Here is a 15000-nt window from a genome sequence, read left to right on the forward strand (position 1 = left end):
TAAATTTATAAAAGTAGATGTAATCTATTCCTATGGAACAAGCCAACAGGGACCATTGACTTGAAATTCAAGCGTTCAAAGAATATGGTGTTCATTAGGAAGAAGTAAGAGGAAGTAAAGGGAGATACAGAAAGAAGAAATCCTACTTATTAAAAAATAAATTAATAAATAGATAAATAGATAAAAATGTATTAAAATGCTGGAAGAATAGTATTAGGGTAGTAATCATTTCATTTTTGCTTGAACTTCTCAAACTTGAGAGAGAGAGAGAGAGAGAGAGAGAGAGAGAGAGAGAGAGAGAGAGAGAGAGAGAGAGAGAGAGGTGTACACGTAATGTGGATACTTCTGAAGTTTCAACCACATGACACCCCTTGGGAGGCAGTTCCACAGTCCAATGGTGTGAAGAATAAAGGACCTCTGGAACTGGGAAGTTCGACAGCGAGGCACATTTACTGCATATTGGTGTTGCTGTTCAGCAAATCTGGTTACTCTCGGCAGATAAAGGGGATCAGAGATCAATTGTGAATGTGAAAGATCTTTGCTGAAATAGAACTTATGGAAAGCGACATACAAGAGACCATCCATCGATGGTGCAAGACATAACTGCTACTATTAGGGAACAAGAACCTACCACCGCGAACCACTCCATCTAAAAGAGACAAATCTCTGGCAGAAGCAGACATCCACACCGGAGAACAGTATTCCAGTAAAGGAAGTACAAATGACCTAAAACAGGTTGCACCGATTTTATCACTGTTATAAATATATGAGGCCTTACGAACAATACCTAACTTGCGTGCGGCATTTGCTAAAACTTTCATTAGAAGTTTCTCAAAAGTTAGATGTGAGTCAAAAGTTACATACACCTAGAATAGTTAAAGATTCAGACTCAATCAGCAAAATTCCATCCACCTGAAGGGGAGGATGAGGTGGGAAATCTGTACGAAATCTGCTAATCGATAGTATTTTCGTTTCACTGATGTTCAGCCTCATACCCCACCGACCACACCATTCCCTAATCCGGTCCATGTTCCGATTGCGGCTGGGGGCAGCTCTTTTCTCATAAGTGGAGACTTTACTACACACACAAGTGTTGCATCATTGGCATGCTGAACAATCTTGTTTTCCAGGCCAACAACCATGTCACTGTATACACTAAAAATAACTGTGAACTAAGAACACTGCCCTGTGGAAAGCCAGACACAATAGGTCTTGGTTCACTAAAGATCCCGTCCACAGCAACTAGCTGCTCCCTACCTGTAAGGAAATCTTGAAGTAATCCTAAAATACATCCACCCGCTCCAAGATTCTGAAGTGTATAAATAGTTCCTTATGATTTGCTAAATCGAAAGCAGCACTAAAATCTATCTGAATTAACTCTGCACTCAAAACCCTTTCATAGTGGCTTAAAAATAAGTTTTTCAGCAACTTTGCAAAGCACAGGGAGAATAGAGATTGGCCTGTAGTTACTGCAGCTAGCGGATATGGAACTGGAAGGCACTGTATTACTAAGCTTGCATTCATCCTCAAAGATACTACATCGACATAAAAATCTATAGAATCTGCTAATTTTGGGAGACAACACACTAGAAACTTTTTTAGAAAACAAAGGTAAGAAACCATAAGGATCTTCTCAACCCCAGCAATCAAGATTATCCAGAATTTTCTTAACATCCCTGGAGCAAAATGCAAATTTTGTAAATATGGGTTCAGGATGACAAGTAGCCTGTTAGGGAGAGGGACATCCTCAGCTGATTGCTTAGCTTACAAAGCTCGATGAAGAAGTTCATCCTTTTCCCTACGGCCAGTATCCAATCTATCATTATCTGTTAGTAGTGGTGGAATGGAAGACGAGCCTCACCCAAAGATAAGTGATGCCAGTTTGGTCCACCACAGATGAGGCTGAGTAATTCCTTCAAGTTTCCTCTTCAAAGAATTATTGTAATTTATCTCAGCTGTATGGTAAGTTTTATTCACAGCACAGTGAGACTCAACAAAAATAGTGTAGTTTTCATCTGAAAGATTTTGTCTGCAGACATTGAATTTTGTCTGTTTGTCATGGTAGGCTCATTTACATGTATTATCAAACCATGGCTGGTCATTTGTCCTAAGTTTCATGACCTTTCTAGGGACATATCTTATTAAAATAGGCATCAGCATTTCATTTAACTTCTTCTCGGGACCAGGATCTAATATAGCAACTGAAATATTAAGTGACTAACAAACTTCAATAATGTAATCCTAATTGGCTCTGGATTTCACCCAAACCTTTTTTCCAGTGGTGGAATTAGGGATATACTGATTGACAGATATGTCCATCTCAATGGCTCAATGATCAGAAATGCCTATATATCCACAGATCTTGGACTTCACAATAGCTGGAACATCTGTGAATATGAGGTCTAACCTATTACCAGAAATTTGCATGGGTTCCCCAATTAGCTGGACAAAATCGGAGGATACACAGAAGTAAAGAGCAGACCGGCCATGTTGGTCAGTGGAATTTGAATTTATCCACTCACTATGCTTTGCATTACACTCTCCACAAATAATAAATGAAGCTTTTGAACCCTGTGACTGAGCCATACTAATTCTTTCCAAAAGACAGTAATATATAGAATCACTGATATTTGGATTGCGGTAAACAGCAAATATGTAAACATTGTAGAGGTTACTAAAAATGTTAAAACACAAAACCTCATGGCAACTACACTCCAAATTTTTCTGGCGATAAATAGGTTGTCTGGACTTAGTGTGTACAGATATACCTTACGCATGTGGGATGTTACGATGATAATAAAATCAGGGCCATTAAACCCCGGGATTAAAGACTCAAATGAAAACATAAAATCGTAGTTATGGGCACAATTCTGGAGATCAAGAAAATTTGACCCTAAGCCCCGAATATTTTAGTAAAGTACTTTGCAATTTTTCTTTCTGTAATGAGTAACAGGCCCAGGGTTCAGCTCAATGCCTCTCGCAAGAATTAAAATTAACAACATAATATCAGTATCAAAACTTAAAAATAGACTCATAACAACAGTAACATTGTGAAAATCAACAGAACAATAAACAATAATACCATCAGCAACAACAGTATTTGCATTATTTACAAAAATTCTGTTGAGAGTATAAATAAACGTCACCATACGTCATTGAAAGAAATGCCGGAAGCAATTGTTCAACAAGGCGGGGCCAGCACACCTTGTAAGGCAATAGAAATCCTCCAGGTTTGCCACAACAACTGGGGGAGGACAGTCAGGGTGGATTTAGAAATAAAACACTCAGAAAGAAAAGTTTAGGTAAAGACGAAAGTATTTTCCTAATAATCCACCAATCAACTTTTGCTCCCCCATCAGCCTGTCTTACACTCTTTTCGAAAAAACAGGAAAGTGAACAAAATAGTGAAAAATGCTTGATTGCACCCTCAAGTAAGCGAACTCAAACCCAAGACCATGGAAGGACACGGTACAATGGATATGGCACAATCCGAGGTTGGAGAACAAGGTTTGTATTCAGAGTAGACTCCTCTTAGAAGGATTACCTACCAAGCCTAAAGAGTCCCTTCTACCCACTGGTTTGATTTCGGAGTGTCCTTTTCCTAAAAGATATGCCTGCCAAGGCTAAAGAGTCTTCTACTCTATTTCGTGTAGGCAGGGACGTCACACCCTGAAGTGAATGTTGCTAAGAAAAACCACATTAACCCACAACCTAAAATTAAATTAAATTAAAATCAAAATGTCATATTTACATATTCTTTGGTAAGTACTTGGTTATTTTGTCCTTCATCACTCTGCATAAAATATATTTATTTTTTTGCCATACGACTCTGTATAAAGGAGATTAAACAAGGATCATCTATTGTGTACCTGTTTTCTGGTCATACCAGATGCCAGTAGTGAAACCAGCAGCCATTACTACTAATAAATTCCTATCTTTATTTGAATTTGACTGAAAATCCAAGTATATATAAAATTTACATAAGACTTTCTTTCTTAACTTTGCTTACTCTTTCAATCAGACTTTTGAACCAGCTGGGATTTTTTTTACAAGAGGACGGGTATACACTAAAGGAAGAATACTAACTGTCTCTCCACAGTTTAAACATTTCTTATCTTCAACCATTTTTAAATTAGCCTGTCTAACATTAATGAATGAATTTATATAGAATTACACACTATCAGCTTCTATACACACATTGATAAACCATTTTTCTTTTCACTCAGGCTAGTCTGAGTTTTTTTACAAGAGGCTAATGTTGAAGAATACTATCTGTTGAAAGTTTAAACATTTCAATCTTCAACCATTTTTAAATTAGCAACATTAATGAATCAATTTATATAGAATTACACACTAATTTCTATACACACATTGATAACCATTTTCTTTACTTCAGTCCAGTTTTAAATGTTGCCACTGGGTTGCCTCAACAGTCAATACACTAGCACATTTATCTTGCAATGTCTGTTTCAGTGGTATAAAATGGAGGGACAAATATAGACGCTTCTGTAAATCTACGTGTATCAACCAAAAACCGATGCTCCGAGGATGCATTAAAATGTCACAACTTCAAAGCCTATCTGATCAACAGTAAAGACAATTTTCTTGAAGGAATTATACATGCAACACTGATTAACCCACAACCACCTCTTTCCCCTTCTTGGTGAATTGTTTTTCTTTGTAGTGACTCATACTTACCATTCCATAGGTACCGAAATATTGTACTGTTGTATGCGTTCAGCATTTTTACAGGCACTGAATAAACATGAGACGAATACCAACATTTTGCTAAAATTTTGTATTGAATAGCAATCACTCGCTGAAAGAAAGGCTTCCTCCTGGTTTGGAAAATATTTATGACTTTATAGATGTTAACTTTTGCACAGACTTTTGTTAATTATTATATATGATACCTAAAATTTTACATTGTTCATTATGTTTACTAAAACCAGTCATAGGCCAAGCATTTCCACCTTTAAATATTCCAAACCTATTATGCCAGTTAAGTAGAGCGCCAGTTGCTTTCTCACACAAATGTAATGCATTGAAACAATAAACGAGGTTGTTTGGTAGATTTACAGAATATTTACTTAGTAATGATTTCAAAATCCTTCAGAATGGCGAATTATAATCGGAAGCACAGACAATGGGCATCTTTGATGGACAGATTCCTGAACCAGAAATAGGTTAGAAATAGTTGCGTTTAAATAAAGGCATCTTTCGACCTCCATGTACATATTTCTCATCAACTTTACAAAGTTGGCAATAAAACCTAAATTATCTAAGATTTTAAAAAGGAATTCTTGAGTCACCATGTCGAAGGCTTTTGTCCGATGTAAATTTACCATTACCGCGGCTTTGCTATGCCCTTTAACTTGGTATAATACATCTCCCATGAAAATATTTTAAGTTGATTGACTTTCTTGCACTCCACAAAACTGTTCAGGTAATCTAAAAAGATGCACCACCTTTTGAAGCCTCTTTGTGATCATTTTTGAAGAAATCTGGTCGACACCATTCAACATTTTATTGACTGGTCTCCAGTATAGGATGTTTTTTAAGTCACCAACCTTTAACATTAGAGCAGTTATACACATTCACCCCCTAATACAAGGTTTTTTTGCATTATTCCTTAACTAATAGAGTAAGTCATTTCTAAACAGTTGTACTCTTACAGTAGCTTTTTATGAGCGTGACGAAGTAAGTTCGTTAACAAACCGAAAAGGTTTGTTCCAATAATCACACTTAATACTAGTAAAATTTCCGCTTACAACTATCGCAACTCAAGGCGTCAACACTTGAATTCCGTTTTATTGAAATAGCTAGCCACCTTATAATAGGCAAAGCTTTTCATTATGATGATGATACAATATTTGCTCAGGTATTCTGGTTTTGTCCCGTATCTTATATTATCCTCCTGGAAGAAGAATATATCTATTTTGTGACAGCACATTTGGTTTACTAATTTAATTTCCTTTTTATGTCATTTAACCCATTGCCATAAAGCGTAGAAATGTTCAAGCTGGCTGACGGCTTGACTGCGAAGGAAAATTTTTAGTCTAACTTCGATTTTTAATCAATTTTACACTTTCCACTTTTTGTTCAAATTGGAAATGATACCTTTACTATAATCAGTATTGTCAATGCTTTTCCCATAGTTTTCTTTTAATAAAGTTGACTTTAAACCATAATGGTTTTCTTGCCTTGCTCTCTCTCTCTCTCCCTCTCTGTCTCTGTCTCTGTCTCTGTCTCTGTCTCTCTCTCTCTCTCTCTCTCTCTCTCTCTCTCTCCATATATATATATATATATATATATATATATATATATATATATATATATATATATATATATATATATATATATATATATATATATATATATATATATATATATATATAATATTAACACATGATTCGCCTATATACATCACCATAGGTTAAAAATAAGAGACTGGATATATGTATTCTGACAGGTTTCGACTTTATTTCCAAGCCACTAACGAAGGACTGATTATACCTGTATAAGTCTCTTTATCATTTCATCTGTGGTGATGTGTGAGTGTATATATATATATATATATATATATATATATATATATATATATATATATATATATATATATATATATATATATATATATATATGTGTGTGTGTGTGTTTGTATACACACACACACAAAACACACACACACACACACATATATATATATATATATATATATATATATATATATATATATATATATATATATATATATATATATATATATATATATATATATATATATATATATATATATATATATATATATATATATATATATATATATATATATATATATATATATATATATATATATATATCAATAAGTATAATAATGTACTGAATTATGCAAATGCAGAATAGTGAATACCTGTGAGGTTGTCCCAGTTTGGTCAGCGCTTTCATCAGGACTTGAATGCATTTTGTCTTTCCTGCTCCACTCGGGCCCAGCGTCATCATCCCGTGTCGAACTCTCTGGGTTTCATAAAGCTTGAAGAGAGGGTAATTGTTTTTCGATTAGAGTAATTTTTCCTAGGTACAAAGGTTTTCACTTAAAAAAAAAAAAAACTCAGAAAACACAACTCGATTAGAGAAGCAAAGTAGCACACGTGAATTGGTAGATATTGTAAAGCCGTGATGACAACGGTTGTTGATTGTAGAACTCACTTTCCTTGTGTTAGTGTCAAGTATGCTGGACACTTCTCATGGCGTTTTGGTCGTGGATACCAGGTTGTTTCCTCTCTCACGTTTCAGACTTTGTCCTCGAGTTCGTTAGGTAGGATAGATTACTAGATGGAAAACTTGGATTATATTTTCTTTGGTTTCACCTCCCTTGAAGAATTATTCCCAAGCAGTTAAAAACTATTAAAATAACACTGGCATTAGCTAGTATTCCTAAAAATTAGATGGAGGTGATATCTAACCTGACTGGGAAAAAGGAAAAATGCAAAAGAATGGAAATGAAAATAAAAGTAATTCACTGACTGCAATGCCCAAATGCCGAAAGTGTGTGTGTTGACTTCGGATTACATCGTTGACATAAGAATACCTCGTCATTCTTATTTTACGAAGTGTACTTTGTAGTCGGAAGACTAATACCGAATTTGAAGTCGGAAGACTAATAACGAATTGTTAAGGGAGACGGTTGAAGTTCACGGAGAAAAAAAGAACGAAAGTAACTGTCAACGTTTAAAGTTTTTCCTTTCTTTCAGTTGCTCACTTCTAAAATTCGTACTCTGTGACTAGGGAAAGTCTTAATAACTAATCCAGGAATAATATTTTAGAAAATTTGATGTTTATTATGGAGATACCTGACAATGATAACTTTCATTTGAGAGTCCTGGTTCGCTCTCACTGAGTTAAGAGCCTATCTTTACTGCATACCGGTATTGCGAGTGGATTTTCAGTGATAATATGTTAAACTGGCAAAAAAAATAATAATAATAATAATAATAATAATAATAATAATAATAATAATAATAATAATAATAATAATAATAAAATGCAGGAAATTCTAAACGTAAAATTACCTGTACAAGCTTCAGTGTCCAAGGAGGATGGTTAATTAATCCCATTTCAGCGACAACCTCCGCTATATTTGTTGTAAGCTGGTTATAATAACCTTTTTCTTGAGCCATATTAGGGAACAAATCGTCAATGAGGGACATGAATAGAGGTTCATCTTGATCTGGAAACAAAAAGAAGAGAAAATGGGGTAATTTATTTACGAATCATATTCCATGTAATATTCTGATTTGGGTTTGGTTTTACATTATGTGACGTGTCACTGTATGGCAGATAACTTTTGACCATCAGTTCTGATAACAAGTAGTATTGGAAACCTGTGAAACTAAAGCCACGGTTATACCTAAAGAAAATTCTTTAGCCCTTTGCCCACAAACATTCGCCGTACATTCGTGCAACGTAAGTGAAGGAAAATAAGCAAGGAAAGAAACGGGGATAAGGAGTCCCTATCCTAGCCATGACCATGATTGACTTACATGTACACTGGCCGTTGATAGCCCCGTGATTAGCTCGAAGGTGTACTGGGATTAGTTACTAAATATGATATTCGTAAAGGTGATTATAAACGTTCTTAAAGTGAGAATTCGAACATACAACAGAGTTTTGTCAGTCAACTGTAGTTTTATATATATGTTAAAAATAAACATTCAACTTACCGACAAGCTTTGAAAGGTTCATGTCCCTGAGAACTCTCATGACGATCGTCGCCTCTGAATCTTTAGGATTCGCTCTTTTAGAGGCTCCGAGGGTACGGAGAACTGATAGAATGTTCCGTAGCCCGAAGTCGTAGTGGACCTTAAACGGAACGGATATGGAAACTCACGTTATCATTGTATAAAGGTTTTGGTTGGGTGATGAATATATTAATAGGCGTACTAGGTTTACCATAAATATTCTTACAACAATATGAAAATACCATACGTGTGTTACAGCTCTTTAGTTTCACAATTGCATGCGAATAAAAGCAGTATATAGCTCTCCCTCCTAGGTGGTAGTTTCTAGAATATAAAGCAAGAACTCATAAATTTCAATGAACACGAAAAAATCTCCATGTCTTGAAAAATAAAAACCATCATGATAAGCTTTTAACCAAATTAATTGACATTTAAGTAAATAAAAACAACAATCCGATATCTGTTTTGTTTAGTTAGCGTCTTCAGCAATAGCAGTAGGAAAAAAAATGTGATGGGAAACCTAATCCTTATCAGCTGACTAGCAGAGAAAGATACGTCAAGGAGGCTACAGAAAATATTCTAAAAGCCTCATCATAAAAATAAATATGGAATTCGAGGTTTTATTTGGCATCAAAGTGGGTGTAATTGACATCGTCAACTACTAGTCGTGCTTTCTTATGTGAATACAGATTCGCACACAAATGTTTGGCCTTTCTTGAAGACACACTGATAAATTGTCCTAGAATGGTCTTTTGAGAAGACCTAGAATGCATACAAGTCATTTGTTATGATGATAGTGTAGTTTATCAGCCACCAATATCTTCTCATTACAATTAACATCACGGAACATTAATATAACATAGAACACCACTTTATTACAGAAAGTACTTTTTCCGAACCGTCTCTTCCTATAAACGTTTGGTTTAAGGAAATTCTGTTATCCTAAGGGATTTATAAAACAAAGCTATCCTAGATAAGAGGGTGGTTGCCGTGATGCGTCTTCCCCAACAATTTCTCTCAAAAGCATCTTTCTCTGCTAAACTCTTCTCCAAATCCTCCCTCGCACTGTTCAACCTTATACACTAACAAATTCCATCCAAGCACTCTTCCCTCCTTCCTCTTCACTCATCCTCACCACGTGCCCAAACCATCTGTGTCGATTCTCTTACCAAATCAGCAGTAATCTGCACTGCTCCTAATTTCACCATTACTAGCCTCTCACACAACGATTTCCCCAAAGTCCACCTCAGCATCCTCATTTCTGTTCGTTCCAGCTGTTGTTCCTCCTTCCTTCTTAGTGCTCTTGTTTCTGGACCATGTTTCGTCACAGGCCTGACGATTTTAGCTTATTTCGCATCAATTTCTCACACGCTTCCCCAGCCACTTCCCGCCATTTTCCCCAAGCTTCTTTTATCCTGTTTTCATCCTCAGCTTCATCCTCTCCCTCCTGAATTAAAGCAGATCCTAAGAACTCGAAATTTCTATCATTTTAAAACTAGGCCTCTTCTGTATTGTATGAATATCTTATCCCTTTCATTCTTGCTGAACACCTTAGCCTTACTTTTAATCGCATTTACCTTTATACTACCCCATTCAGGATTGTCCTGCCACTCACTTACCCAGCTTTGCAAGGCTTCGTTTTTTGTGGCCATAAAAAAGTTGATGAATTTCAGAAACGTGTTACGTTTATTGCGGATTACTGGAACGAAACAGAATGCCTAATTTTGGTCGGCAGCATCCACTCCTGCAGGACCCAGATCCCCCTAATAAATCTTTGCGGTAGTTTTTTTATCATTGTCTTGATTGTCTTGAGTTGTTTACTTTCATGTATCATTCTGTTAGCTGTACTCATGAGCCAAAATCAAAGATATAGCGCTTACTACATAACAAAGAAAATCATTGAAAGTATGATGCCTTTTATTCATTTATCCAGTGCTTATGGTCTGTCTAGTCAGAAGAACGGCTAAACAAAACCGACATTCATTTTTCTGTTTTCATTCTTATGACCTCTTTTGTAACAGATCATTATTAAACCTACCACATCTACCTCATATTGGAAAATAATAAAAGACGAGATCAATCATGCTAAACTAAATCTACGAAATATCTCTGCTGATAAAAGAATGGATTCACAGTATAACATTGCCTTGATGAATACTATTAAAAATCAAAGGCGAAGAGAAGAGTATATATATATATATATATATATATATATATATATATATATATATATATATATATATATATATATATATATATATATATATATATATATATATATATATATACATATATATATATATATATATATATATATATATATATATATATATGTATGTATGTATGTATGTATGTATACACACACGCAATAAGATCGGTAATGGCGTTTAACTACTTATACTTTGATAATACCTGTTTCGTGAGCTGTTCTTCGCACAACTTATAGAGCGTGAAGAATTTCCGAGCCAGTGTAATGTTTTCTAGGAAACCACAAGAAGCAAGTTTGACGCGAATGATGATCTGCCGGTCGGGAACCATCATGGCTACGTTGCGAAACTGGATCTTCAAATTCTCCGGAAGCTCTTGACGACCATGATAACCCAAGTTCTGTCATTCAACGGTGAAAATCGAGAAGTGAGTCGTAGATAATTTTTGTTTGGGATCACGTAACAGTCCGAAGGGCAGTTAGAACTCTTGTAAGAGTGAAAGGATTTGCAAAAAGTATAATATTGACACTAAGTGTGCTTGCGGTTACTGTGCGTCACAATGTGATTTTGCTTAAAGACCCATTTTCCTCTTGCCCAAGCAAGTTTAATTGCGTCAAGATTAAAATGGATGATGTGAATCTCCACCTGTCAAGAAGTAGATTGTCAATGTTCTTTTCAGTTACTCGATTATGGTTTTGTAACTCGTGATCACTGTCATCAAGTGAAGAGACAAAAGTGAAACGCAAAAACTCTCTGGTATCTGTACTAGTCTACAACGTTCAAAATCACTATTGATTCACAGTAACTTTTGCATACTTGATACGTTTGCTACTGACTGGAAAAATAAAATCAAAGAGAATACTGGATTTACCGGTGCAATGGGTCATATTCCACAGAAAAAGTTGTGTTCAGCACATCAAGTTATTCTTTTAGAACTACAAAACTACCAGGAAATACTCAAGGCTCCTCGACGATACATTACAGTCAACCTATAAAAGTTTGAGAGAATGTTATTACAACAACGTAGATTTCCTGTATAAATAATAATAATAATAATAATAATAATAATAATAATAATAATAATAATAATAATAATAATAATAATAATAATAATAAGCAAGGAAAAAGAATATGTAGAAAAAGTATTCAAGAGAGGACGTCTAATTCTATATCTCTCTTTTTATTCAAAAGCTGGTCATGTTATGTACAAAAAGCTCGAACTCTTGGGATAAAGTCCCTATGTACAATATATATAAAGAAATAAACTGTACAGAAAATCTACTGTGTAGGCTATGTACAAGGATGGAAATTATAAAGGTTAGTGGCTTAATGGAGGGACTAGAACAGAAAAATGTTCACACCTGAATCCATGTGTAAAAATTCATTGGAATAAGTTTCAGATTTCTTAAAGATATTTATGCGCAGGATAAAAAGAAAAAAAAGGACAGAGAAAATTCGACGTGTGCTCATCAGTTTGCTAAATGTTATTCTCAGCTAACTGGAACTGATTACCTTCAACTCTCCGTGTCTCCTTGGTTAAATTATGTTCATCGTATGAATTTTTATGCTTTTCTTGTAAAAGAAAAATCCTCATTGTGAGGAAAATTTGAAAAATATTGTATCATGTTTGATGAATATGCAAGACAGTCAATGTCTTAACGATTTAAACTATATACTGTATTTATTCAGTTACGTGGAGAGCTAGTTATAACCAAATAAAAAAGACTCAATAGAGATCTTCCGATTTTTTATACATGGTACTGAAGTTTAAATTAAACTCTTGTTGTCTAAGATGAAAAGATTTCTTTTTTTTTTTATACGAAAAGATTCATGAATGACAAGTTCAAATTTCTTTCAATGAGTAAACAAATTAACACAATTTTTCGTTTCATACTTCACTAGTTTGATCATTACAGCCTGTCAATATTGTTCCTATTCCTGAAAACATATGTTGGATGAAGGGTATTTAATAATCTCTTATTATTGTTCTTTTACTCTTAAAAATCCAGTGGTCTGTGATATAGGGCTAATAAATTTACCAGACGAAAGAAAAGTGTATGATGGTTTCAGCCGCATCTGAGGGAACATCCTCTCTTTGTCTGGAAAGGGCAAAAATTTGTTGATTTTTGCGTTTACGAATATTACTTTTCTTAGAAAATACTTTCCTAAGAAGAAAAAATATATTTCTTTCCTTTCGTAATATTAACACTATCTGCAGTATTGCTAAAAGTATTGTGCCCTGTTTCCTGTTAAAAAGAAACATTTAGCAAATAAAGATTACAGTTCTTTAATTAAGAGAACAAAATACACAAGCCACAAAAAGATAACATTTTTGTCAACTTGTGAAATTCAGATGAGAGAAGTTTAACTCCTCTACGTTGCTTACTCATATGCAGAGTAATCATTTCCCATCAAAGAAAGAACATTATTAAGAAAATGCTCAAGGCAGTATTGATTTTAAAAATTTTATGTCCTATGATCTGAAAAAAAATTTAAATGACAATGGTTTTTCTAGGAGTTGGTTACGTGAAATTCCTGCTGTTTAAACATAACAAACGAAAGATATGTATATGTAACATCAAACAGACTATGTCACTAAAAACATTATATCGACATAAGTAAGTAAGTGAGACTTCTTCTATGAATGGCGTAAGTCAAAAAATAACAGAATAGAGATTGCCTGAGTGAGACGTTTAACAATGACACAAAAAGCTAAATGAAAATAAATAGTTCTTATATAGCAAAACATTAATGTTGCCTGTCCAGAATCAATATGCATGCTTGCAAAACGACAAAACAGGTATTTCCTATTAAAATATTCTTGCACGCTTTATGTGATGTTATTTACAAAATGGCGATTATTACCATGTACCTGAAATCAGTGCAACATTTATCTGAAGAAGTGATGGAGAAGAAAAATAAACAAAAAGGAGATGGTATGAAATGTTTTGTGAGGTTTACCTGATAAGGGTCGAAGCACCTCCCCTGTTAAACGTAAAATATGTGGAGTCAGGAAATATCGGTATAAAGATTGGTTTTTTTTTTTTATGTGACGAGAATAATAATGACCTAACTGAGAGGCAGTTCCGACAAAGTTTTTGTTACCATGAGAGTAGTTTCTCGTCCATACATTTTACAAACGTAGAAAAACAATATTCTAATATTTATATACAATTTTTGTGATAAAAGTAACAATAATACATTTATATACATTACAGGTTGAGTTTTCTTTAAAAGAAGCAGATAAAAAGACTATAAAAATGTGCAAGAATGGTCCGCTTTTCATAGAAAAAATGAGAAAATTGAAAATTTCTCAGCTATACGAGAATTAATTATTACCTTGCCTTTGTTGGTTCCAATATTCTGCCAAGGAAATAATCAAAAAAGAGCTATTAAGATTTAGAATTCGAGGGAGACATATACAGTGATACAAACCTATTAAAAAGTTAATCTTATCGCTACTAACTCATTATTCTCCGACAAAAGTGAGGTCAGAATATGCTACCATATGTTATAAATTGAAAAAAGACACAAGCTTCATGAAATTCATCGCTGACTGGTACTTGTGAATTCTTTAAAAGCAAATTTAAGAAAAAAATATCAGAATATATATACTATCTTAATAAACATCTTTTTTTCCAAAATACCGAATTTACCTGCCATACAAAAAAACTGTCTTTAAATGGAAGAATAATTAACTGCTGAAAATAAAGAAAACCATTGGTATATCACAGAGAAATGATTTTCTGCAACATCCTGCTCCATAGATCATGTTCATACAACAAGATTCACTCTGAAAGGCAAGTTACTGAACAAGAACGTTACGAAATGCACATATACATTTTTGTACATTCATTTTGTTCTGGTTAATCTTTCACTGTTTTCACTCTGTGTTATGCATATAAAAATTAAATATAATCTGTAGATATTTAGTTATTAAATTATGCAAATTTGCTGCCTTACCCCCATGCTATTTTTTCCTGTGAAAACTGTTTTCTCTGGATACGTTGATGTAAGAGATTAGCAGGTGTCATAAAAAATGACAGGAAATG

General features: G+C 34.2%; 1 protein-coding gene across 1 annotated transcript in view; it reads right to left on the reverse strand.

The window, feature by feature from the left end:
• The window catches only part of LOC136832859 (dynein axonemal heavy chain 5-like), a 401416-nt gene that overhangs the window by 191823 nt on the left and 194593 nt on the right, over positions 1–15000 (reverse strand). Inside the window, 4 exon segments of the mRNA XM_067094521.1 lie at positions 6914–7032; positions 8073–8230; positions 8724–8862; positions 11154–11348. Of these exon segments, the coding sequence (XP_066950622.1) occupies positions 6914–7032; positions 8073–8230; positions 8724–8862; positions 11154–11348 (611 nt within the window).

This window comes from Macrobrachium rosenbergii, chromosome 50 (genome assembly GCF_040412425.1).
Source record: "Macrobrachium rosenbergii isolate ZJJX-2024 chromosome 50, ASM4041242v1, whole genome shotgun sequence".
Lineage (NCBI taxonomy): Eukaryota > Metazoa > Arthropoda > Malacostraca > Decapoda > Palaemonidae > Macrobrachium > Macrobrachium rosenbergii.